This window comes from Gymnoscopelus braueri (assembly GCF_963280865.1).
Source record: "Gymnoscopelus braueri genome assembly, chromosome: 14".
Classification (NCBI taxonomy): domain Eukaryota; kingdom Metazoa; phylum Chordata; class Actinopteri; order Myctophiformes; family Myctophidae; genus Gymnoscopelus; species Gymnoscopelus braueri.
Window position 1 is genome coordinate 46,796,934 of NC_137619.1, and position 27,124 is coordinate 46,824,057.

The 27,124-nt window shown below is 41.8% G+C and overlaps 2 protein-coding genes across 3 annotated transcripts in view; one reads left to right on the plus strand and one right to left on the minus strand.

The window, feature by feature from the left end:
* Positions 1 to 1,280: 1,280 nt before the first annotated feature.
* On the plus strand, positions 1,281 to 2,737 carry cUnh10orf53 (chromosome Un C10orf53 homolog; the record flags this gene model as incomplete). Its single annotated transcript, XM_080448900.1, has 3 exons — positions 1,281 to 1,374; positions 1,932 to 2,051; positions 2,673 to 2,737. 3 exons carry the CDS (start codon positions 1,281 to 1,283, stop codon positions 2,735 to 2,737), a joined length of 279 nt encoding a protein of 92 aa, XP_080305026.1.
* Positions 2,738 to 8,618: 5,881 nt separating this feature from the next.
* The window catches only part of ogdhl (oxoglutarate dehydrogenase L), a gene marked incomplete at both ends in the record, with an annotated part of 55,678 nt that continues 37,172 nt past the window's right edge, over positions 8,619 to 27,124 (minus strand). For both annotated transcript variants that reach the window (XM_080450104.1, XM_080450105.1), the window contains 8 exons: positions 8,619 to 8,742; positions 9,444 to 9,598; positions 18,706 to 18,869; positions 19,822 to 19,894; positions 22,515 to 22,640; positions 23,732 to 23,803; positions 24,361 to 24,539; positions 25,219 to 25,346. In XM_080450104.1, the coding sequence (XP_080306230.1) occupies positions 8,619 to 8,742; positions 9,444 to 9,598; positions 18,706 to 18,869; positions 19,822 to 19,894; positions 22,515 to 22,640; positions 23,732 to 23,803; positions 24,361 to 24,539; positions 25,219 to 25,346 (1,021 nt within the window). The remainder of the gene's footprint in view (positions 8,743 to 9,443; positions 9,599 to 18,705; positions 18,870 to 19,821; positions 19,895 to 22,514; positions 22,641 to 23,731; positions 23,804 to 24,360; positions 24,540 to 25,218; positions 25,347 to 27,124) is intronic.

Below are 27,124 nucleotides of genomic sequence, written 5' to 3' on the forward strand. Positions count from 1 at the left end.
ATATGTTCAGTTGTATGTCCTAGACTGGAAACTGTCCCTTACAAGAGCAGTAAAAAATAAAGAAGCAATTGTCCATGTTAAGAAGGGACCATTTTGAGTATCTAAAGAATGTTTAAATGTGATCAGAAATGTGTATTTGTAAATTAGTGACTCACAGAAAAATATGATCATTAAGTTATTTATTTTTGTATAAATAATGTTGTAGATTGTGTAAAATATACATTTTATTTAAGACAATATAAAACAATGTATTTATGGCTGTGATGTAAAACTAATGAATACAAGTTTAAATGTAATAATGTTAATGTAATAAATATATATCGTAAATCACACAGTACTTGATGTTTCATGCTTTCATAACATGTGAATGTTCTTAAACTATGAGATAAGACAAATACCTGTCCACAAAACTTGTAAAGTTTTGTATCTTCATACAAAATAATTGGTCCTCCTCACTAATGTTCATCATAAGATGGCACCATTTCTATCTACTCTCTCTGTGCCTCAGAGGAGGGCTGTGGACAGATCAGAAACCTGCCTGCCAGTGACATCACCGGTAAGCAGGTTTGGTCATTTTAAAGATTTCAAACAAAAAAATATTAATGCAAGAATAATTACTTATTTTTCAGCAACTTTCCAGGAAGAGAAAGGCTGGAGTTTCTATTAGCTTGGAATCTCCACCAATGAGACACAGAGCGAGTAGACGGAAATTGTGCCGTCTTATCATGAACATTAGTGAGGACCAAATATATGAATATAAGGTTCAAAATGGATGAAGCGCTCCTTTAAGTATAGCTATATTTCTGATCCTTTGTATTATCTTTCATATCCTTTTGGTGCTTGACATTAAATAACAGTTCCAAAATTTCACGCAACACTGGCAGCCTAAAATACCCCATGTAGCGATGCCGGTGTCGCTTGCCAAAATGAACAGATCTATAAGCTAACACCACATCATATTACGACACGTTTTTGGCTTGTAGATCTGTTATTTTTGGCAAGGTGCGGTTGAGGCACTTTATGCAGCAGGGCAAAAGTAGTTTCGATCCCATAGCCCGAAGGAACGACTCCATGCCCTGAAGGGACAGCCTGTAAGCGGGTTGGGCTAGTTGGTTGTCAGGCAACCCCCATGGTTCCCTGAGCCGTTAAGATCAACAATGTCGTTGCCAGGCAACCGACAACCAAACGGACACCAAGCCTCCATCCGGGCTCAGCTACAAACTAGGAAAGTACAGTAGTAAGGTAATATAATATATTGAAGTCATAAATAGGTTAAAACTATGCCTGAAAATGCACAGGTGACTATGTGCTATGGACCTTATGAATCCTGTGGGCTTGTGAAGCACAGGGCCTTCCGACTAGAGGGTCTGCAGGGTACAGTATGTTTCTCTTCTTAACATTGTCGCTGTCGGGTGGAAACCTTGAAACTGTATGTCCAAAACAGTTCCTTTTTTTAATCATTATTTTTAAAAAAACGTTTTAAAATAGTGAAAATAGCCGATCTATAAGCTCACGAAGCGTCACATCACAACACGTTGTGAGCTTGTGGATCTGCTGTTTTCACTACTTTTGTGTGACAGTCTTGCATGATGATAGGGCATTCATTTTTACGGGAAAAAAACACATAAAGTTGAAATATGGAGATATGAGGTTTCTGCCTGATGGTAACGTATGGATATCTACGGTCAGCTGTTATCCTGTCAGGTAATATCATATCGTCTCTGTCGGGTGGAAACCTCATATGTCCAAAACTGTTACTTTTCAGGATTAAAATTCAAAAGCATCAAAAGTCTCTTCACGCCACGTTTCTAGCTTGTAGATGTGCTACTTTTGATGCTTTTGTGTGACGCTGTAGGATGATCAAGTAGGGAGTTAATTAAAAAAAAATCACAAAAAGAAATGCATATTGTGCATTTTGTGTGTCCGGCTAGCTTTGATGAAGGAGCGTGGACATCAGTGTCTCTTAGAGGAAACGGCAGAATGGAACAGAGTAGAGCTTGTGGTCCATGGAGAGAGTGTTTACACCTGTGACATCAGACAGCTGGACTTTGGTGAGTTTGGTTGTAATTATGGTTTACTAACAGGTTCATGATGTCATAATGACCACACCGTGGTACTGATATTGATAAGCGCTACAAAAATAAAAGGTATGAGAATGTGACTAAGTTGACCTTAGTCGCTCTTTATTTCGCTCTACCCCGAATCTCAAATCTCCGAAAATAACTGCCCTACAAGCTCACAATGCATTGAGATGAGAGGCATTGTGAGCTTGTAGATTGGCAATTTTGGACAAACCACTCCATCACCTGACCGAGTGTGTTTGTATATATATCCCTGGATATGAGCACAGCCTCAACAGCTGCAGTTGATTACAACACAAACATGCAACCAGTTACACTAATTAAACACAAATAGGAGTGCAACACATAAGCCACTTTAAAGACATGCACACACACACACACACACACACACACACACACACACACACACACACACACACACACACACACACACACACACACACACACACACACACACACACACACACACACACACACACACACACACACAATGAACTCATCAAAGGCACCACTCTCTTCACACTGGGTGTGATTTTTTAAGTGATGGAGGACAATGTAGCACAGTGATAATCTGTTGTTCTGTCTCCCAAGGCGGAGATGGCAAACTGGACCCTCTGTGCAAAGAAGCTGTTGCTGCCGTGGACAATGCTTACTGAAAGGAAGAGAGTTGGACCAATGAATACAGGAACTGTGGGTTTTTTGGACACCTGAGTAGACGAGTGTGTCGGAGACAAAGGAAACAAAAAGATCTTGCACTGTCGCTCTTGATTAAAACATTGAAACCGGAAACGCATCTAACCATTATTTCTATACTTTGGGCTATTCAATAAATAGCAGATATACAAGCTCATAGCGCGGCCGGCACCGAGTGCCGCGCTATGAGCTTGTCGATCTGCAAATTTTTCACTTGCAGCTAAGACAGCCACAAAATGAACCTACTTAGTACCAACGTAGGGGATTCAGTAACAGTCACCGTATCTGTGATATCGTTGCTGTTGTGCAAACATTTGTGCAAATCATTGAATATATTTGTTTTTAAAACGAACTCAAATCTTTGCTTTGGGGGGGGGGGCCTGGAACAACATATTTTGAGATGGGGGTCTGCGGCCAAATACAAAGAATTTTGGTGGTCCTTGACATGGAAAAACTTTGAGAACCACTGATTATAGCTACATACGTTTTTTCAAAAAACTGTTAAGATTTGGAAGAGATTTGCAGAATCCCCCAGAAGCAAAGATTTGAGTAATTTTTTTTCGCATAATAAAAGATATTCAAAGATTTGCTATTTTTTTATGATAAAGAAAAAAAAAGTAGACAAGCTCATAGCGCGGCAATCGGTGGCGTGCTATGAGCTTGCATATCTGCTATTTTTGAATAGCCAAAGATATCTTAAAATGACACGGTCCCGGTCTCAATGGGTTAAAACATATTTTTTTTCATAATGCAACTCATAATGGTGTTGTGGGTAAATTGGCTCCTACTGCAGTGTTTTTGTCAGACGATAACAATGTACCCGCTCCCCGTTCTTGACAAAATCCATCCAATTTCTTTTGCAAACAATACAGAAAGAACAGAGAGAACAAAGAGACCAGGGAACGGCAGCAGCCAATACAAGGAATCTTATTAAACTAAAACATTTTATTGCTGTATTTGTTCAAGTAGACGTGTTAAATGCATCAAAGCTGTGCAGTCTTTAATAACACACACATTTCAGTGCTCACTGACTGACTGTGGTCATAAGATTGTTATTCCAAACGGTTGTGCTATAACATTCAGAAAAAGGAAAGGTACATGTCATTTATACATCACTAAAACACTTATTTGTACTGTATGTGGTTTATGGAATATACTTCTCTTAACTACTTTGTTTGTGCTTTGGCTGAGAAAGGTAGAACTTAACAGGAACAATAATTGAATACAGCATTTCTAAAACAGTAATCAAAAACACAGCGTGTGTTAAGTGACTGGGGATTCTCATATGTTAACCTAGACTCACTGTTCATAAATGCTTCACTCAACTAGACACTGCTGACAGACACACAGCGCTTGCTGCTAAAACTGTGTGGAAACTAGGCCTGTCCCAGACTAAAGGTCCTTACACACCGGGGCGATTTTTTTCATGCGAATAATACGTTTTTTTTAAAAACCTTATAAAGTCAATGCAAGCTTACATGGAGCGAAAAAGCGAAGCGAAAAAGCGTCTATTAATTATTCGGAACGAGTCCGAATTTTGCGTATATTCGCATATTCGCCGGTGTGTAACCGCCTTATGGATTTCTATAGTTGAATCTGATTGGCCAAATGTTGCCTATAGTCGACTACTAGTCGACTTATGCAAGATTTTTTCTTTCTTCATAATTTGACTAAGAGATTGGCAGTCGACTCAGACACCCCTCGACTGATTAGTCGACTATTCGAATAATCGAGGTCAGGCCTAGTGGAAACAATTTTAGAGTTTAGAAAACAAGCTGCACTTGAGAACGATCCAAAGTCTTTTAGAGCAGACCATCATATTGCGGCAATGACATGATCGCTTTTCAAAGAAGTGGGTGTAGGCTTGTTAAGGCGGCTACATACTTCACAGAGAGTCCAACCAAACAAGATTATTTTTTTCCCAAACGAAGAACGTTGGAAGAGGAAGAAACCTGTTTTATACTGCCTCAGAACTCACACCATTAGTGTGTAATGGAAAAGCTGAAAAGACTGTGAGATCCACATGTGCTTTAAAGTGGGATAGCTTCAAAAGTATAAAAGTGATCAAAAAGTTAAACACAGCAATGGAAGTCATAATGTACCTCAACCTTTTAAACTTTAAATGGAGTCTGTAAGTTAAAGCATGCTGAAGTAACATGATTGTAAACAAGTGAATGAAAAGGGGGTTTTCAGTTGAAATAACATTGACTTTCCCATAGACTTTTTGGGGTGTTTAAAGTTAAATATTTCAAATACTACAAATTATTTCAAAAAGAAAAGTACAAGCATACGTGTCGACAGTAAGCTGGATTTTTTTTACAGTTTGAATAAGTGAAAGTATGTAGGAGTAGTTAGGTGCCAAAATCTGGGGAGAATAATAAAGAAATAATGTAGAATAATGTAGATATAAATTATTACATTATATAACATATAATGGTGGTTAATGTATGTTAAATAGTGGTTAACATACATTAACCACTTCAGCCCTATTTTATACCTAGGCTATTTGAAAATAGCCTATCTACAAGCTCACAACGCGTCGCATCGCGACGCGTTGTGAGCTTGTAGATCTGCTATTTTCAAATATTTTACTACTTTTACTTTTGGTAGTTTAAGTACATTTTGATGCCAGTACTTTTGTACTTTTACTCAAGCACATTTTTAATTCTGGACGTGTAACAGAGTATTTCTATATTGCAGTATTGATACTTTTACTTAAGTAAAGAATTGTAGTACTTTTTCCACCACTGGTTTTAATACCTCCGACTCACTGTGGGAAAACTGTCATGGAGGTACAGTATATGGAGGTTTTGTCATTTCTTGTGACAGGTTGTGTTTATACATGGTCACTAGAGAGGGATAAAAGGTGTTTGTATCTGGAGCTTGGCTCGGGACTAGCACCTATCAGCAGAATGATGTCATTTAGTAGTTACTGCCTACCCTGTCCTAACAAACTTCGGATGTCGGTTGAAGTATGTAGCCCGCTTTCTCACCGCTGTTTTAGCAACTATGTTGAATTTTTTACCAGACGTATCGGTAGGTTAAGACCTCTGGACGTCTGGCATCATGAGACTAGCGTTAACCACATTAAACCTATATATATAATTTTTTTTACTAGCAAAAATAGCCAAGCTCACAATGCAGCGTGACAAGTTGTGAGCTTGTAGATCGGCTATTCTAGCTATTGGTGGTCCGCGGGTGGTCCTTCACATGAAAAAGTTTGATAAGGTGTAAATAATGACACTCCCATAAATGAATCAACATGCCAAACGGTTGGCTCAAGTGCACATTTATTTTATTCCTCCGGCTGCTTACGTGTTTTGGCCAGAACCTTCATCAGAGGAAGTTGCTCTGATGACGGCTCTGGACAGACGGAAGAGTTAACGAAATATGCTCTTGAGCCAACCGTCTTTTTTCATCTTTTTTTCACTATTTTGACTGTATTGACTGTAGCTGAGCACAAGGAAGTGAACAGAGGAAGCGCACCTGTTCCATGTCCATGGTTAACTACGTAAATGAAGCTTAATTTATGCTTCGACAACATGGTTGCCTAATTCAGTGGTTCTGAACCAGTTTATCTTATTTTGATGCTAATTCAACTAATTTTGCTGGGGACCCCTTGGAGCCCCCTCAAGGACCCCTGGGGGTCCCCAGACCCCCATTTGAGAACCACTGGCCTAATTTATACTTGCTCGCTCTCCCTCCCAAAAAAACAATTTCAGTTATTTTTGGCGAGCAACAAGTATAAATTATAGGCTTTATTCTTATCCCATAGCTTCTCTGCATTTCTGTTGGTGTATCTCTCAGCTTCCATAGAGCTAGCTGAGCTCTGGTAATTCAGTATAAAACATGGTTATGTATCTCCCTGCAAGCTGGTTAGTGTCTCTCTGTGAAATGAAGTGTGACAACAGCAGAGTCATTCACTTACAGCTAAGACAGCCACAAAATGAACCTACTTAGTGCCAACGTAGGGGATTCAGCAACAGTCACCGTATCTGCGATATCGTTACTGTTGGGCAGAAACTGTGAATGTCCAAAAACGTTACTTTTCAGAAAATGGAAGAAAAATTAATTTAACCACTTGTTAATCTTACTTTTCATTGGTTAAATATTATTATATAATTATGACGCCCACAGACACGCTTAACCGCTACATTACAATTCTTTCCCCAAATAGCAAAAATAGCAGATCTACAAGTTCACAACGTGTTAAAAATTGAAATATGGAGATGCAAGGTTTCTGCCCGACAACAACAATCTGTAACAACACTCACAATCATTATTCAAGTATTCCAGTTACATGTTAATATTGTGCATCTAGTAGCCTATCTCCCACTAGTCATTTTGTACAAACACATCTAGAATATATATTTTTAAAACTAAATATCTGCATAGAGGCAATGGAGCAGGGGCGGATTTCGGTATTGGGCAGCCCCACGGGGTAGCATCTTTGTAGGGGGAGGGGTGGGGATTATGGGGGAGGGTGGGGGAGGTTCTATTGCCCATCTCTAGTTTACTTCCCGTATCTGCATGAAGTAGGCAGACTTTTTAGAAGACCGGAAGCAGGTTAGAGTCTATTCATTCCAATGGCAGAGTGGCTTCTGAACCATTCTTTAGCCCCATGGTCACTGAACTAAGGCGCCCATTTGTAGGATTTGTGTACCATTTCGCCTCTAGTGGCTACAATTGGGATGGCGGATCGTCGTAAATTAACCATCTTTGGTTGATCACAGGCGCTCTGTTATATCCGCTCTAGACCGGATCAGAAAACCGAAAAACAAGTTGAATCTCAGTCTACTGGTAGCCTGAGTGGGGGAATCTATAAAATAGCACACCTATAACTTTACACAGCAGCCTACTAATGCAATTAAGTGTCAGTTTAGGGGGAAAAGGTGAGAATAAGAGGATAGACGCACAACAACTTCTGTTGGCAGGAAGGGGTGCTGAAGGGGATTTGACCAGGGGTAGAACTGCCACCAATGGAGGTAGGTATGCACATACTGTGCTACAGCCATTCAAATAGGCTCTATGCACAGCAGCCATATTGGAAATAAATTGGGGTCCTTCTTACTTTGTTCACAGGTGTTACCAATGATACTAATGAAGTCTCTGAGTGTGTACAAATTGAACCAAATGGACCCGTAAGGGTCCATTTGGTTCCATTTGTACATACTCAGAGTTATGGGGGTCCCTGAAATTAAAAAGTTTGAGAACCACTGTGCTACAAGGAACAGAGCCTGCTCCATTTAGTGCTGTGCATAGAGCCTATTACAAGGATGGTCAGGAGTCTAGACTTAGGCAAGTAAAATGATGGGTTATGTATATATTATGGCAGGATAAGTTAGTTACATAGCCATCACAGTACAGTTCAGTACAGTACAGTACAGTACAGTAATAATGGCTCTTTTCGACTACAAGAACTAAGTGAACCGCCCGTGCCGCAAAACCTATTTCACGGGTTCTGGTTTTGTAACAATACGCTATCTGTTTGGTTGCTACTATATATGTCTATGAATTGAATACTAAGGACCCCAATGGAAACAAGACCACAAGGACATTGTTGGATGGACCTTTGTAGACAAAGTATTAAAAATATAATTGTGCTGTTTACATTTTTTGCCTAATAAAACATTCAATCAATCAATCAAAACGGCTCAGTTTCCAAATTTTGGCCCTGCTCATTAGCTAACCCTGGAGTTCTGAAAGCCTTACTTGTACTTACATTTTTAATTTATTTTTTTGGTACACAGATGCGTTCCCAGTTTAAATTTGTTAATGAAAGTTTTGGGTTTTACCCTTCATAGTGGCAAAGAGCCACAACAGATCACAAGGGGGGGGGGGGCATTAGAAGTGTCTGCCCTGGAAGGCGTCGAGGTTGAAAGCGGTGTCCATGAACCTCTTCAGCTCGCTGAGGTGGGTGAACTTGTTGCCTGTGGCGGGGGCCGCGGCCGGGTCTCGACCCACGTACCTGTAGAAGAGGGATTCAACATGGTAGTACTGGACGGCAGAAAGCAGGAAAATAATGTTTCATGTTTAATGCCCAATGGACGTTTTCAGTTTCTAATTGTCTAATTTACTGTACAAAACATTTACAGTACAAAATAAAATAAAAATTAGAATTCAACACTGATAAACTTTTCATACTTCTATCTTTTCTGATACAGTATATATATGCACAAAAATATGTACAGTACGTCTCTCTCTCTCTCTCTCTCTCTCTCTCTCTCTCTCTCTCTCTAAAAGTATCAATACTGCAATTTAGCAATAGTCCGTTACAAGTCAAAGTACGGAATGAAAGATTTACTTGAGTAAAAGTACAAAAGTATTGGTATCAAAATGTACTTAAAGTACCAAAAGTAAAAGTACTACTTTAAGCAGATCTACAAGTTCACAATGTGAGCTTGTAGATAAAAGCTATGTATAAAATAGGGCTAAAGTGGTTAATGTATGTTTTATGATATAATAATTGATAATTACAAAGTAACTAGTAACTAAATTTGTCAAATAATTGTAGTGGAGTAAAAGTATAATATTTGCCTCTGAGATGTAGTGGAGTAGAAGTATACTGAAAATTGAAAATACTCAAGTAAAGTAAAAAATGCCTCATACTTGTACTTAAGTACAGACTACTTGAGCACATGTACTTAGTTACTTTACACCACTGCTTACCAAATGGGTCTCTTGTTGGCTAGCACGGTGAGGAAGCGCGGGCGGACGTAGTCGTAGTAGCCCATGTTCTTGTGCTCCTCCTGACACCACAGCAGCTCAGCGTTGCTGTATCTCTGCACCTCGGACTGAACCAGGTCAAAGGGGAACGGTGAGATCTGTACAAAGTGAAAACCACAGCCGAATGAGTGTTATACCATCCATCCAGTGGTGGAAAAAGTACTCTAAAGTGGTTAATGTATGTTTTATTATATAATAATTGATAATTGCAAAGTAACTAGTAACTAAAGTTTTCAAATAATTGTAGTGGAGTAAAAGTACAATATTTGCCTCTGAGATGTAGTGGAGTAAAAGTAAAAGTACTGAAAATTGGAAATACTTCAGTAAAGTAAAAAAAAAATACCTCAAAATTGTACTTAATAAGTACAGTACTTTGACTACATGTACTTAGTTACTTTACACCACTGATACCATCTAAATGCTTCTTTACCCCATTAATGCCTGTTAACCATTAATGCCAATTCTACAAAATGCCTTCTAAATCAATAGTTCTCACACAATTCTTTTTCCAAAAATGTTCAAAAAGAGCAGATGTACAAGCAGATGTGAGCTTGTTTACTGCTGTTTTTGAAAAGCCAATGCAAAAATCTAAAACGACACTGATACTGATTCCCGGTTTTAACGGGTTAAACATGTTTTTTACACATTGCATAATCATATCCTACTAGAACATATAGGCTAGGATCCTATTTCATAAGGTAGGACCATTGGCATACAACTCCCCAAATTTAAGCTGTTTATCTGCATCTTTACTCAATTAAGACTGTGTTGTGGGTGGAAAAGTCCTCAGTGGTTGACCGATCGATCTGCATTTGCACATGAGCCTTGACCATTGGCATATGAACGGAGCGAGGAGGCCAATTCCTCACCGTTTGCAAAGTTAAGCTGTTTGGTTGGCATTTCTGTGAACATTTTCACTCAATTAAGAAGACTGCTGTGGGGGGAGTGAGTCCCGGGAGCCGTGCCAGGGCTAATTAATAGAGATGTGTTTCCATTAGCCTAATTGTGCTCTCCTCTTCACAGTCTTGATTGTACATATTTCTTGTTTTTCATACCAGTAACCTGTAAGCTGGTTGTATGACGTTCTGCATAGTAGTGTATATGTGTATGTCTTCTTAAATGTCATCATGATTTGAGTGCGTGGGGATCTCATTTTAAATAAGCCATTGTGCTTTTATGGGCGATCCAGTTTAGTGGACCTTGTATTGTGAATTGTACTTCCAACTGTAAGTCCAACTTTAACATGTTCAGCTTACTGTGGAATCGTGCGTGTGCACATGAATCATTGAAATGTTTTGTAGTTTTATAAATATTTCACTATAAAAGTTCAGACAATTATAATGGAAGTCAATGGCAGATTTTGGTACATCACAACTCCTTCATACTTTCACCTGGAAACCCCATTCACAATTTTAGTTTGCTGTGGACACACATGCCTGAACCTTTTACTTTGAAATGTTTCGTAGTTTTTTTTAAATTTAAGTTATAAAACTTTGGACCCTCCCTATTCCTTCATACTTTCACCTAGAAACTACAATCACAATTACCTTACTGTGAACATGCACGCTTGCGATTTTTACTTTGAAATAATTTGCAGTTTTAAAAATATTCAACTTTAAGCAACCAAATGCATTTCCAATGGGTTTTGCTAGTGGAGAGAGAGAAGGACACAGGAGGAACTAGAAAAAGTGCTCCTCGGAGCACAGGTCTCCGCCAGGTCAGCTAGGTCATTGTGGGCCAGCAATGTTTGGAATTCGCCAATCAGGATGGAATATGAAAAATCACACGGATCCGTCTTGATCACTTGACTATAGAGATAATGTGTACCGATTTGAGTGATGTTTGGACAAAATCTGTAGGAGTACTATAAAAAATTGTTTTGCAACAATCGTGGTGTGCTATAATAGGGAAATGTTAAAACGGGCCACTCCTGCAAACTTTAGATGTCAATCTTAGACAATCAGGATGGATGCATTTTGCATGTAGTTTTCTTTTAGTGAACCAATATTCCAACATAAATCAAACAATCTACACAACAGAAAACCGGCACTGCCCGCAAGACAACATCAGAATTTGACGCGTCTGATGCCTCGGCATGCGTTCTGACGCATATCTGTGACCGTACACTTACTAGCACGCGCACACACACACACACACACACACACACACACACACACACACACACACACACACACACACACACACACACACACACACACACACACACACACACACAGAGAGATAGAGAGCAGAGGGACTATACATAGCTTACATAGACTTGGAGCACCAATATGAGTGTGTTCGTGTGTGTGTGTGTGTGTGTGTGTGTGTGTGTGTGTGTGTGTGTGTGTGTGTGTGTGTGTGTGTGTGTGTGTGTGTGTGTGTGTGTGTGTGTGTGTGTGTGTGTGTGGGGTCAGTAAAGCAGAAGATTTAATTACCAAACGGTCTCATCAATAGTGTCAGCAACAACCCACAGAGAGGAAAAAAAAGAAAGAAAAAAAGCGTGCTACAGTGATATAACCACCAATTGACGGATGGGAACTTTTATACAGTTACATGGCTGTTCTCATGCATTTTTCTCCTCAGTGGGCTGATCAATCTGAAAAGGATTGAAGCTGTTTTTTAACAAAACTTCCCAAATTTAAGCTATTTTATTTGCATTTTTGCTAAAGGGCTACAGTGGCAGTTGCGCTCCCAAGTTTCATTTCTGCACATAGTTTGGGTGCGTGTATGGACTAGTTCAGATAAAAGAAGAACTGAACTGCCCAACATGCATCTAATAGTGAAAACAGCATAATACACAAGCTTTCGCCAAATGTTCGCCTATTTTGCGCCAAATGTCCACCCTATTATCACAGGCCCAAAATAGAGATGCAAGGGTTCATTTGGTTAACATGCCTCTTTTACAATAGATGCATGGTAAAGACTCACATTGGGTGCAATCTTAACGGAAGCCCAGTTTAAGACAGGCAGATAACAGCAAAAACGGACAGTGTTGTATAGGGTCTACATTATAGCAATCTGGGATCCCAGGTCAAATAAAAAGGAAAAACAGCTTCCCCAGGGTTTTTCACTTTTGCATTTGACTCTGGGGGGAGTGATTAAATAGACCGACGATGACTGGAAACCGGCGTTTGGTCTCTGCCCTCAGCCCTCCGGTGGGTGCGCCTATGTTCTCATTCCCACTAACAACATTTCTCCACGGAACTCTAACAACATTTCTCCCACGGAACATGGATCGTTTTGGTTATAAGCCCGTTTGTTTCTATAATAGAAGAACAAGTTAAAATGTTACTAACTTTCCGTGGTTTTGTCGGCTCCGGGGACGCTATTGTTAAATGAGTTTGAGTTTGTTTCCAGTGGGAAGCGAACGCACAGATGTAAATCCCGCCCACTACATTTGATAGGATAAAGCGCTGCCCGTTTCCTGATCTAAGGCACGCCACGCCCACTTGTAGGCCAATGTTGACACGTTCTGAACGGGGCTCCCGACAGATTCAGTAGCGCAGCTCTGAATCTGTTTTTGAGAGATTAGTGCGCAGCATGAAGATCGACCTACGTAGTCGTCATAGAGACCCAAGACGTGCCATAGTCTGACATCAGCGAACCCTTCCCAGAGACTCCATATATGGAGATGGCCGTCACGTCCAGGACTGACGTCATGGTCCCATATTTCAAATATGGGACCATGACGTCAGTCCTGGACGTGACGGCCATACTGCTGGCTGTGCCCCTGATGTCACCACGGTGATGTCAGATAGTGTCAGACATCTCCATACATGGAGCTGCCCATGTCAGTTATGCCCAAATATGATATTTGGGCATAACTGACATGGGCACTATTACTGGTTTCTCTTAGATGCTTCTGTAGGTAAGTAATGTCTCTCGGGATCGCTCTGGAACAGAACTACTGAGATGTGTTGAGCCTCTCTTATACTGCTGTTTTGCGGTCCTGACATCACTATGGTGATGTCAGATAGTGTCAGACGTCTCCATATATGGAGCTGCCTATGTTAGTTATGCCCAAATATGGAACCATGACGTCAGTCCTGGACGTGATGGTTATGTCTATACATGGAGTTTCTGGGAAGGGTTCGCTGATGTCAGACTCCGTACATATGGCATGTTTAGGTCTCTATGACGACTTTGCGGGTCTATTGTCTCCATCTATGGGGATCTCCATATATAGGCTATTGCTGGCAAATATGCCCTGAATGTTTTCTAAGTATGCCCTGAATGTTCGTAACAGCCACCCCACGGGTTTCCCGTGGAAAAACGTAAACATTTCAAATCGGCGCTTGGTCTCCAGTGGCAATGCCAGACCGATACGATATCTTACAAACTCAGAAGAACCAGCTATCCGCAGGTTACCCTGCGTAGTATCTATAAAACACTGGCCAGCCAGTACGACCCTATCGGCTATCTAGTGCCGTTTACTACCCGTGCTAAAGTAATAGTACAACAGATCTGGGCCGAACGAAGGGGGTGGGATGACCCAGATTTACCCGCGGACTTGCTGCAGACATGGAATGATTGGGAAGGAGAACTGCCGGAGATACAGCAGATTGCTCTTCCTTCGATGTTACAGCACCCCGGAACTGGATGTGTCAACCAGTCAACGAGATCTCCACATCTTTTGTGATGCGTCGGAGAGAGCTTACGGCTCGGTGGCTTACATAAGAACAGAAAGCCCCGGGGAAAAGGTGGAGGTGAGCTTCGTAACGGCTAGATCAAGAGTCGCGCCGAGGAAGCAGCAGACCATCCCCCGGTTGGAGCTGTGTGCAGCATTACAGGCGCACAGGTCGCCACGGTCCTGTCTAACGAACTCACTTTGCCCATTCGTCAGGTCTTTCTTTGGACAGATTCGACCACCGTACTGACCTGGATCAGCTCTGAATCTTGCAGATTCAAGGTGTTTGAGGGGACCCGAGTGGCAGAAATCCAGGACCTCACATGTGGGGGACAATGGCGATACGTGGATTCAGCCAATAACCCAGCAGATGACATCACCCGAGGGAAAACTCTGGCCGAGATAGGAAAGCAGAGCCGATGGTTCCAAGGACCATCCTTTCTAGGCCAGACTCCGGACCAATGGCCAGAGGCCCCACAGGTCAAGGAGCCAGAGGGGATAGAGCCGAAGGAAACGGCTGTCTGCCTCATGACCACTACAACACCGGCCAATGAGCCGTTGGATGTAACACATTTTTCAACCTGGACTGAGCTTATAGAAGCCACCATACCAGATGAAGACGGGGCGGCACCACCGGACCCGCCGGCAAACGACTACACCCAGGCTGAAATAGCGCTCCTACGGCGGATGCAGCAGGATTGTTTCGCCAACGATATTACGCAACTGAGGGCAGGGAAAGGTGTACCCAAGGGTAGTCGGCTGATCACCCTTAGTCCTGAAATGGACGAGACTACCCAGCTAATTCGAGTAGGAGGTCGACTCCGTCACAGTGAAACGATGGATCAGGAAGCTGTGCATCCAATTGTGCTCGACCAGAAACACCCCATCACGAACTTGATTATCAAAGATTACGACAGAACATTATGCCACTCGGGACCTGAGTGAGTGTTCGCTGAAATCCGGCGAAAGTACTGGATCCTCAGAGGGAGAGCGGCCATAAAACGGCATCAGCAAGGATGTCTCGAGTGTCCTAAATGGCGAGGAACTCCCCAAGTTCCCCGGATGGCCGACTTGCCCCCTAACAGGCTGCTAATGTATGACTACTCGGGCTGTCTACATTGACATCATCAACAGTTTGAGTACTGACTCCTACCTGATGGCCCTCCGTCGTTTCATGGCGCGTAAGCCATGTGAGCTGTTGTCTGATCAAGGAACGAACTTCCGGGGGGGAGAGCGAGAACTGGAGGAGGCATTCGCTCTACTCCGACCTGAGATCAAATCCTGGCTTGCTAAGAAACAGATTAAATTTGCATTCAATCCACCGAGTGCACCTCACTTTGGAGGCTGCTGGGAAAGGGAGATTCGATCCCTCAAGCAGGCATTGCAGGTAACATTAGGGGCTCAGACGGTGACAGGAGAAGTTCTGCGAACCGTACTGGTCGAGATTGAAGGAATGCTCAACTCAAAACCCTTGGGATATACTTCCTCTGACGTTGCAGACCCGGATCCAGTGACGCCAAATATCCTCCTCATGGGGCGGCGGGACGCATCTCTACCGCAAGAACTGTATGATGAGTCAGAAATGCTGAGCAAACGAAGATGGAGACACAGCCAAATCCTCGCCGACCAGTTCTGGAAACATTTCTTGAGGTATTACCTATCAAACCTCCAAGTACGTCGTAAATGGCTGACCGAGAAGGTGGAAGTCCAGGTTGGCACCCCGGTGATGATCCTGGACCCACAATTGCCTCGAGGACTCTGGCTTACCGGACGGATATCCCGGACCCTTCCGGGGGAAGATAAACGGGTAAGGGCAGTCGAGGTGAAGGTCGGAGACCGGACCTATGTGCGACCAGTGGCCAGGATCGTCTGTCTTCCCGCATTACGCGAATAAAACAGTCAAAGGAGAAAAGGAGGAGTAAAAGGAAAGGAAAGAAAAAGGAGGAAAGGGGGGGTGGGAAAATAGGGGGAAAAAAAGGAGAAAAAAAAGGGGGAGAATTGGAGAAGGAAGCGGATGCTAGGAAACATCCTGGAGGGTTTACGTATTTCCACCGGAAATCCGTGGGGCGGCGTATGCCAGGAATGTTCTTGAAATGTTTACGTTTTTCCACGGGATACCCATGGGGCGTGACGCTCGTAGACGCTCGTTAATTTCATACTGGAAGATAATTGAGGTGACTAGGCTGAAACTTTATCTCAGCAGTAAAGGACATGGAACTCCATATTTGGGCATGGCTGACATCATAGTGACAACATAATGATGGTGTGAGCTTTGAATCAGCTCGGCTTAAGACCAGACTGCACATTGTGAATGATGCACATGGAGAGAGACATTGAGGAAGACTTCAACACCTATAAGAGGAACTATTCCAGCAGAGATCCACACATTTGATTTTCATCTGGTAATTGCCCTGTAACCAATCCTGGATCCTAAGGTCACAAGATCATTAATTACATGCTTGGACCATTAGAGCCCATGCATAGCAGCAGCTTTGACCATGAACCAACTGTTCCCGACAACGAGCGAGCAGCAAGGAAACTCAGAAGAATCAAGACCTTACAGTAGTCAACCGTTTACCAGGGCTTTAGGCTGCCCTAGCGCGTCTGATATCTTGTCTAGAGGGGCGGGTTCAAAATCTCCGGAGAGACACTCCGCCGTATCCCATTTGTTCACCGATCTGTGCTCCCGCCCCCGCGCCCCTCCTCCTCCCCAATGTGCAGCATTGAGAGCCCTGATGTCACAACATTTGGAGCGACGCCCACTGCACTCTGGTTGGTTGGGGAAATCACCCACTTCCTATTCCAGGAATGTCAACAGGCTGGTCCAGGCTCTTATTTTTAAGCAAAACGCGAAGGAAAATAAAAGCCTGGAGATCGAGGCTACCAGGACTTTAACTCAATCGGAAGTAAAGAGACATCGTCTGACTGACACAGGAAAGAAAACTCACATCTGTAAACAATGTGACAAGAGTTTCAGTCAGTTAGGTCACCTGAAGACACACCAGTCTGTCCACACTGGAGAAAAACCCTTCCACTGTAAACATTGTGACAAGAGTTTCAGTCGCAATTTTCACTTGAAGAGACACCAGCGTGTCCACACGGGAGAAAAACCTTTCTATTGTAAACAGTGTGACAAGAGTTTCAGTCTGTTAGAAGACCTGAAGAGACACCAGCCTATCCACACTGGAGAAAGACCTTTCCGCTGTTACCAGTGTGACAAGAGTTTCACTCAGATAGGTACTCTGAAAAAACACAAGAGAGTCCACACGGGAGAAAAACCTTTCTATTGTAAACAGTGTGACAAGAGTTTCAGTCAGATATGTAACCTGAAGAGACACCAGCGTGTCCACACTGGAGAAAAAACATTCTACTGTAAACAGTGTAACAAGAGTTTCACTCAGTTAGGTACTCTGAAAAAACACCAGAGTGTCCACACGGGAGAAAAACGTCCTGATCTTAAGGCCCGCCCACTTGTAGGCCAATGCTCACACGTTCTGAACGGGGCTCCCGACAGATTCAGTAGTGCAGCTCTGAATCTGTTCTTGACAGATTAACATTATAGTTGTACAAAACAGACCTCCAGCCTCTGTTTAGCCATTTGATTCGTACGCCACAATTTGTTTTGATTGCCGCTGTTACAGTCTGGCTCCAAGACCATAACAAAAAAGGGGAGTCGACACGGAGGAATACATAAATAAGTGTAACGTTTATTTACCAAATAGTGAAATAATTGCAAGTAAGTAATAAGTCAAGTTTCCAAATCATACGGGCAGGGAAACATGCTGCCCACTGGAACTGAATCTAATAAACCAACATAAGGAACTCAAGAAACACAAATGCTCTCCTGTGCGGCCACGCCTGTGGCCTGGGGAGGACTGAAGAGACTGTAGCATTGTAAAGTGGGGCTTTTATAGTGTGAGGAGACAATTGGCCAGGTGTCTCCCCTTCCACTGATCATCTCAGCCTCCACCCTCCAACCAGGGTTGCCAGATCTGCTTATTAGAATTTCCCCGCAAGATTTTATTTGAAAATTGCCGATCTACAAGCTTACAACACGTCGCATCACGACGCGTTGTAAGCTTGTAGATCTGCTATTTTCAAATAGCTGATGTATATGTTAAAGTGCTCATTTGGCCCATAGTCGCTTCTTTTGGGCTGGTTTTCCTAGACCTGGTTGCTTGTTTCTCTCACAGAATCTGGAAACACTGCCTCCAACCCAGCACTGCAATTGAATCTGTTAGGCTGATAAAGGCACACACACACACAACCCTATAGCAAAGGCCCAGGGGGCCGTCACACCGCGCATAAAGGGCCTCTACCGCTGGGAAGGCCTGTTTTAAATCCAGGGTAAACATATCAATGCCCACACCCATTAACAGCCAAGACGGTAAGATGTTGATCTGAGACGAGGAGAACAGTGCGTCAATTAATTTTCTCAACTTTTTCCACCCAGTCCTGCTCGACTGCTGTGATTTGCGTTGGAAACGGGGAGACCAGCGCCTTTGTAATGAACAGTCGAGAGTGGGACCAGAATCAACTACTCCGTACTATTGACAAGTAGCTTTTAGTGTTTACCTGTTCAAGTCTGATAATGGCGACGCTGCTCTCCAGGTTTTGCAGCTTTCTCTCCCTAGCCAGTTCGTAGTAGACCTTCCCCGTGCAGAAGATCACTCTTTTCACCTGGGCCGGGTTTTCACATGCCAGGCCCTGGTCAGGAATCAGCCTCCTGAATGAAGTGCCTGCGGGAATCATCAAACTTTTACTTTACGATATTTTATCTCGTTTCTGTCAGGCAGAAATTGTATCTCCACATTTCAACTTTTTTTTTTCTTGTAAATAAATGCCCTACTTTGTCCTACAACAGTGTCTTGCAAAAATAGCAATGTGACATGTTGTGTTTTTTTTGCCACAGGCAAAGAAAACCCAACATGTCATTATAGATAATGACATGTCTTTCTGTGGGATGTTTTAATAATTAACCAATGAAAAGTATTAACATTGGATGGAATGTTTCCACCCGACAGCATCGACTATGACTATAACCAGTACTCAAAAAAGTACTGTTTTACTTAAGTAAAAGTATCAATACTCCAATGTAGAAATACTCTGTTACAAGTAAAAGTCCGGAATTAAAAATGTACTTGAGTAAAAGTACAAAAGTATTGGTATTAAAATATACTTAAAGTACAAAAGTAGAAAGTACTCATCATGCAGAATGTCCCGTTTCCCAAGTTTTCAAATGTATAAAATTTATTAAAATCTTTTGAAAATACCAGATCTACAAGCTCATAATGCGTCACATCGCGACTCATTGTGAGCTTGTAGATCGGCTATTTTCAAATGGCCGAAATGTATAGGGTTGAAGTGGTTAATGTATGTTTTGTAATAATAATCAAAAACAAAAAAGTAACTACTGTAGTAACTAAAGTTTTTAAATAATTGTAGTGGAGTAAAAGTACAATATTTCCCTCTGAGATGTAGTGGAGTAGAAGTAAAAGTATTGAAAATGGGAAATAGTCCAGTAAAGTATAAATCCCTCAAAAGTGTACTTGAGTACAGTACTTGAGTAAATGTACTTAGTTACTTTACACCACTGTATTTAACCAATTAAAAGTATTAACATTGGATGGAACATCGGTTATTTTTTCCATTTCGACTATGACTGTTCGTAGAAGACATGGAAACCTGTACCTGTGGCAAGCTCATCAAAGCTGGAACGCGCGTCAGGATGCCTCAGCAGAGACTTGGGAGTGAAGATGATCAGCTATAGAATAAAGAAACAAATCAACAAGTACAAAGTTTAACACCAACTGTAATAAACAACAGATTGTTTCTATCATCCGTGTCTTCATTATGAGCTTTTGGGAAAATCCTCTGGAGATAAAAGTTTTTTATATCTGCTTTCACGCTAATTTGTTGCCATCATATAACACGCAACGTTGACATTGGGGGAAACAAAACATTTCTTTAACCCACTTAGACCGGGACAAGTATCTGTGTCGTTTTAGATTTATTTGGGCTATTCAAAAATAGCAGATCTACAAGCCCCTAGCTTGTAGATCTGCTATTTTTTTGAAAAATGTGTGCACATTTTTGAATATATATTTTTTTAACATTTGTAAAATATTTAGTTCCAGGGACTTCCAGAAGCAAAGATTTGAGTTAAAAATGTTGTTTCAAGATTTTTCAAAAATAGCAGATCTACAAGCTCCGATCTACAAGCTCATAGGCACCAAGTGCCGCGCAATGAGCTTGCAGATATGCTATTTTTGAAAATTTGTGAAAACGTGTGCAAATCTTTGAATATATATTTTTTAAACATTAGTCAAATATTTTGTTCCAGGGACCCCCAGAAGCTGTTGTTTCCAAAAAATATATATATTCAAAGATTTGCACAAAATGTTCAAGATCTTTAAAAAATAGCTCATATATGCCGCGCTATGAGCTTGTAGATCTGCTATTTTTGAATAGCCCAAAGTATAAAATAATGATTATAGCAAAACAATCTAAAACGACACAATATGCGTCCCCGGTCTAGATGGGTTAAGAATCAAATAAATAAAAACGCGTTGCGGTTCAGCCAACCGAGTCCATGGTTTTTTTCAGCTTCCTTTCATAGACAAACAAACAACATTATCCCCTCCTGTGGCTCCCCTCGCTCATTTGCTCAGGAAGCGCTTTTCTCACGCTCCACAAAGCATTGCATTTACGTGCGACTGGGGATCAGTTAAGATGTTCACTGTGTGGATGAAGACTGACACTGGAAATGAGAGGTGTGTGTGCGTGTGCAAAACGGCAACAATCCTACACACAGAAAGTTTCAAACTTACATTACTGTTGTTAACTTCAAACATTTTAATGAAACCTATCAAAGATGTGAGGACCAAATTGGAGGCTTTAAACCAGTTAATCCGCGAACGAGGTTGTGTCATATTTAGATTTCATTGGCTATTCAAAAAATAGCTGACCTACAAGCTCATGGCTCTATGAGCTTGTAGATCTGCTATTTTCTGAAAAATCGTGAAAATGGGTGCAAATCTTTGAATATATATATTTTTTAAGCGAACATTTGTAAAACATTTTGTTCCAGGGACCCCCCAGAAGCAAAGATTTGTGTTACAAATGTTCGCTTTAAAAAATATATATATTTAAAGATTTGCACACATTTTAACGATTTTTTCAAAAATAGCAGATCCACAAGCCGTGCTATGAGCTTGCAGATCTGCTATTTTTGAATAGCCAAAGAAATCTGAAATGACAAGAGATGAGTTCCCGGATTGAATGAGTTAAAGAAAGGCTGGTGCAGTATCAGAAGAATGGCCTAAACTGAGATTTTCAAATCGATGTAAAAAGGGTGCATTTATAGCACCTTTATCTAAAGTGCTTTACAATTATGCATTACATTCACACACCCACGGCAGAGGAAACCATGCAAAGGCACCAACCCGCTCATCGGGAACAGTTAGGGGTTCAGTGTCTTGCTCAAGGACACTTTGACGGGTAAGTGTCAAAGTAAGTGTCGAGTGTCGAGGGGGGGGGGGGGGGGGTCCCTGGAACAAAACATTTTGAGATGGGGGTCCGCGGGCAAAATACATATCTAGAAATGTTTTCTACATCCTAACAGTATGTTGCTTTATCAGTGGTGCTCCAACTTTTCCATGTCAATGACCACCCAAAATGATATGTATTGGGCCGCGGACGCCCCATCTCAAAATATGTTGTTCCAGGGACCCCCCCCCAGAGAAGCACAGATCGGAGTTAAAAATGTTCGCTTGAAAACATATATATATATTCAAAGATTTGCACAAATTTTTCACGATTAAAAAGAAAATAGCAGATCTACAAGCTCATAGCGCGGCACCGAGTGCCGCGCCATGAGCTTGTAGATCTGCTATTTTTGAAGAAATCTTAAAATGACACAGATGCGTTCCCGGTCTCAATGGATTAAATCAGTGGTTTTAAACTTTTTGTCCCCAATGCACATCAATGGGCAAGTCAAATACTCAGACCTGTATTCATAGCTAAATTAGCAGATGTAAAAGCTCAAAGGTTGTGAGCTTGTAGATCGGCTATTTTGGGACATTTATGAAAAAAAAAAAAATAGGCACACCAGGTTGAAAGTGGTAAAAATACAGATTTCTAGGGTATAGCATAGAATTTCCCTCGGTGCGGTACTGATATAGTAAATAAAATAAAAAGTCATACATTTTTGTATAGTTCTATATTGCTATAATAACGTGTGATGGTCACAAAATGCCAAGGCACACCTGACCTGGACTTGTCTCACGGTCACGGAACACCATTTGGGAACCACTGAGGTAAATAAACAGAGAAGATATGTGTGATGATGATGAAGATTTGGACGGCACAGGGTTTCACCTCACCGGCTTCCTGAAGGGCAGTAGGATCTGTCGTCTCAACACGTGGCAGTAGTTTGCAGGGTTGGAACAGTTGACCACGATCCAGTTACACTCATAAAGCTGCTGCACCTCAAAGTTCCCACTATATTCCTTCATGAAACACAAATTAATTCACAAAAGAACGTCAAAAAACACAAATCTAATTACACAGAAACAACAAATGGTTTGCCGTTAGCTTAAATGACAGGTGTGTTACTTTGCAGAATCTGTACCCATTGTCACAGGGGACAGTTTTGACAGGCAAACGCAGCTCAAAGTAATGACGTTGATTGTGAGCGTGTTTCGTTTAGTGTGTTTCTTTGTGTGCCAGGCCAGCGTGAATTTAACTGTACAGGAGCTGTCCAGTGTCCACGCTGGAACACCTAACTAAATACACTCACAATTAATTATTACCTTCACAAGTTATTATTACCTTCAGCTGTCTTTACGCGTCAAAATGTCTGCTGTGAAAAGGGGTCTATTGTTGGTTTGTTCCTCGCACGCACGCACGCACGCACGCACGCACGCACGCACGCACGCACGCACGCACGCACACACACACACACACACACACACACACACACACACACACACACACACACACACACACACACACACACACACACACACACACACACACACACACACACACACACACACACACACACACACACACACACACACACACACACACGAGACTTGGCCTTGTCCGTGGCAAATTTTAGATTTTTTCTTTTTCAACATTATAATGTTGTCATTTTCATCATAAGACCCAATTACTGAATGTCAGTCTTCAGAACATGTATGACACTGATTTGCTGAGTCCACAGAGTCCACTAGAACAGTGTTTTTTTATTTTTATATAAGGACCCCCATAACTCTGAGAGTTACAGACCTGTATAGGACATTTAAGGCTATAGCTATTTATGTGTCTACAAAATCTACAAAGTAACTAGTAACTAAACTTTTCAAAATAATTGTAGTGGAGTAAAAGTACAATATTTGCCTCTGAGATATAGTGGAGTAGAGGTAAAAGTACTGACAATTTGAAATACTCCAGAAAAAATTGTACTTAAGTACAGTACTTGAGTAAATGTACCTAGTTACTTTACATCACTGTAAATGAATATCATACAGTACGTTTAAAAGTGTATAAAGCCCATATTGAGCCTAATATATATCTGTACTACTTGCAAACATACAGGAAAGAGATCGGAGTCGTCCTTGCTCATCTGCAGAAAGCGCTCGGGTCGGGCTGAAGAATGTTCCGGGCCCTGCGGAGACCGGACAGAGACAATAAGGTCACTAAGCCTGTCACAATCATTACATAATCACCTGATGGCAATTATTTGAGATCATCACAATTATTTTTTTGGCATAATCCTCAGAATCCTTTCCGTTCATCTGAATGAATTCATCCGTCGAATCCATTTTCAAACATTTTCAAGAATAGCGGAAATTGCAGAGCAAGTCAAAGTTGAACTGTACTTAAGTACATGGAGTAAATTGTCTGTCGGGTTGAAACGTCATATTGTGTCCAAAACTGTTACTTTTCAGGATTCAAATAAAATCTGGATCTGCTACCTTTGATGCTTTTGTGCGACGCTGTGGTATGATCAAGTAGGGCCGTTAATTTACGAAAAAACACACAAAGTTAGAATATGGAGATAAGAGGTTTCTGCCCGACAGCAACGAAATGTAGCCGCTACGAGCTTGTAGATCTGCTATTCTTGAATAGTCCAAAGTATAAAATAATGGTTATACAGTAGCTCAAATCTAAAAATCAATCCCGGATTGAATGGGTTAATGTGTGGTTCTCTCAAGTTCTCACCATTCCCTCCATGCCGTGGGGCAGCAGCAGCACGATGCCGTTGTGCCGGTGCCACTTGGCCTGTCCCGGGCTGATGAACTGATCGATGATGCACTGGGCCGTGTTGTTGAAGTCTCCGAACTGGGCCTCCCACAGCACCAGGGCGTTGGGGTTGGCCATGGCGAAGCCCAACTCGAACCCTATATATTATATAGGACGACAGTGGTGGAAGACGTACTCACATTTTTTTTACTTGAGTAAAAGTATCAATACCACAAGGTAGAAATACTCTGAAACGGGTTGAAAACCACTGCTATACACTATACAAAAGGTTGTGCTCTACTTAATGATACCGTTAATTTTCTTTAACAGCAAGCCATGAGTAAAGAAGGCACTGGAGCGAACTCCGTCAATTGAAGCCTTTCTTTATTAATAACAGGGTGCAGGCAACAAGCGTGACGACGTTTGGACATTGGTACATCTCCGTCAGGTCGCCATGACCTGACGGAGACGTATCGAAATGTCATGCTTTGTTGCCTGCACCCTGTTATTAATAAGTAAAGACTTCAATTGTCCCAGTTCGGATGGAGCGCCTTCTTCAGAGCGCAACATCCGAGCGCAACCAAACATAAAATGTCTTTTAGTTCTACTGGATCTCCTCTCCACTCCTCCCTCACAACCATTTTAATCTAGTTTTTATTTGTTGACGAAATTCTCAATATATCTAGTCATAGTTTTAGTCATCGTAGCTTCGTTTTTATTTCGTTTTCGTCTGTGAAAAAAAGGTAGTCGACGAACACTTTTTTTTCGTCATAGTTTTAGTCGACGAAATCAACACTGCTCAGTCTGACAGGAAGCTTTTTGCTAGTGGTCTCTTACCCAGGACTCCATACTCTGACAAGGAGCTGTTGCAGACAGTGTAGGGGGCCTGGTTTGGCCACAGGTGGTTCATGGGGACACAGAAGCGTCTGTCCACCTCTTGGTCATGGAGAACATGATGACGATGACTGAGAGGAGACAGGAGGTCAAGAGAGAAGAGGAGGAAAAAAGGGATACCGTAGTATGAAAATATTTTTGTGTGTAAATATCGTCTTTTGTCGGGGTGGAAATTTATTATGTTTGAAAACTGAACTTTTCAGGATTCCAATAAAAAAATAGCAATAGTAGCAGATCTGCAAGCTCATAATGCGTTTCGAGCTTGTAGATCTGCTACTTTTGAGGCTTTTGTATGACACTGTGGTGTGATCAAGTAGGGCGTTGATTTACGAAAAAAAAGCAAAACGTTAGAATATGGAGATAAGAGGTTTCTGCCTGACAATTAAACCACATTTATAATATCACCATAATCTAAAACCGATAGAAACGTGTCTTGAATGATCTGCTTTCTCCCATACAATTTTAAGCAAGCTGTGTTTCTATAAAGAAACTCTAGTTGTGGTTAAATTTTGTTTTTTGATTTCTGGAGGTTTTAAAAGACAATTTAGATCAACGTGAAAGGAAGAAAAACGAGGGATAAGTAAACACTTAGAATATTTAGGTTTAATCACATGAAACCTAACATATTCCCAGAAAATAGTCGATCTACAGGCTTGTACGTCGGCTATTTTCGGCGAAGATGTTTGGTGCAGAGGAGAGAAGGATGGGGCCTAGTATAAAGCCCTGAGGGTGGACTCTGGTCAATGAAGTATATACTGTAGGCTGTAGGGTGTAAGTGTTTAACTTGGGGAGATGAAGTATATACTGTAGTGTAGGGTGTAAGTGTTTAACTTGGGGAGAAACAGTGAAGTATATACTGTAGTGTAGGGTGTAAGTGTTTAACTTGGGGAGATGAAGTATATACTGTAGTGTAGGGTGTAAGTGTTTAACTTGGGGATATGAAGTATATACTGTAGTGTAGGGTGTAAGGGTTTAACTTGGGGAGATGAAGTATATACTGTAGTGTAGGGTGTAAGTGTTTAACTTGGGGAGAAACAGTGAAGTATATACTGTAGTGTAGGGTGTAAGTGTTTAACTTGGGGAGAAACAGTGACACGGGATTCAAGGTTGTCACCAAGCTGATGGATGGGTGCAAAAAAGAGGCTTTTTACTGAGAGTGAAGGTGCTGCTGTGTCAGAGGACTGCATCACGCCACACACGCATTTACAGACGCACGCACACGCGGTGGTGTAAAGTAACTAAGTACATTTACTCAAGTACTGTACACTTTTGAGGTATTTTTCACTTTACTGGAGTATTTCCGATTTTCAGCACTTTCACTTCCACTCCACTACATCTCCACTACAATTACTTGAGAACTTTAGTTACTAGTTACTTTGTAGATTTTGATTATTATTACAAAACATAACATTAACCACTTCAGCCCCGTATACATTTCGGCCATTTGAAAATAGCCGATCTACAAGCTCACAATGCAGTGATACAAGTACACACACACACAGTCCGTGAGAAGCGGTCTCCCCTCACACTCTCCGCCACTCACTCGCACTGCTCTGGGGGACACACGAGGGGACGCGAGGGTGACACGACGGCCCAGGAGTGGATGGGTGCACGGAGCTGAGCGCTAATCGGCCCTGCCAGTCCACTATATAGCTGCCAAGGCAAGCGGTCCCAGCCATCACATAGACTCCGATGAGACAATATCACGTACCACGCTCTAACATCACTCTAATGAAGCCTCCGAATGAAGAGAGACGCGCATGTACGCGCACACACACATACACACACACACACACACACACACACACACACACACACACACACACACACACACACACACACACACACA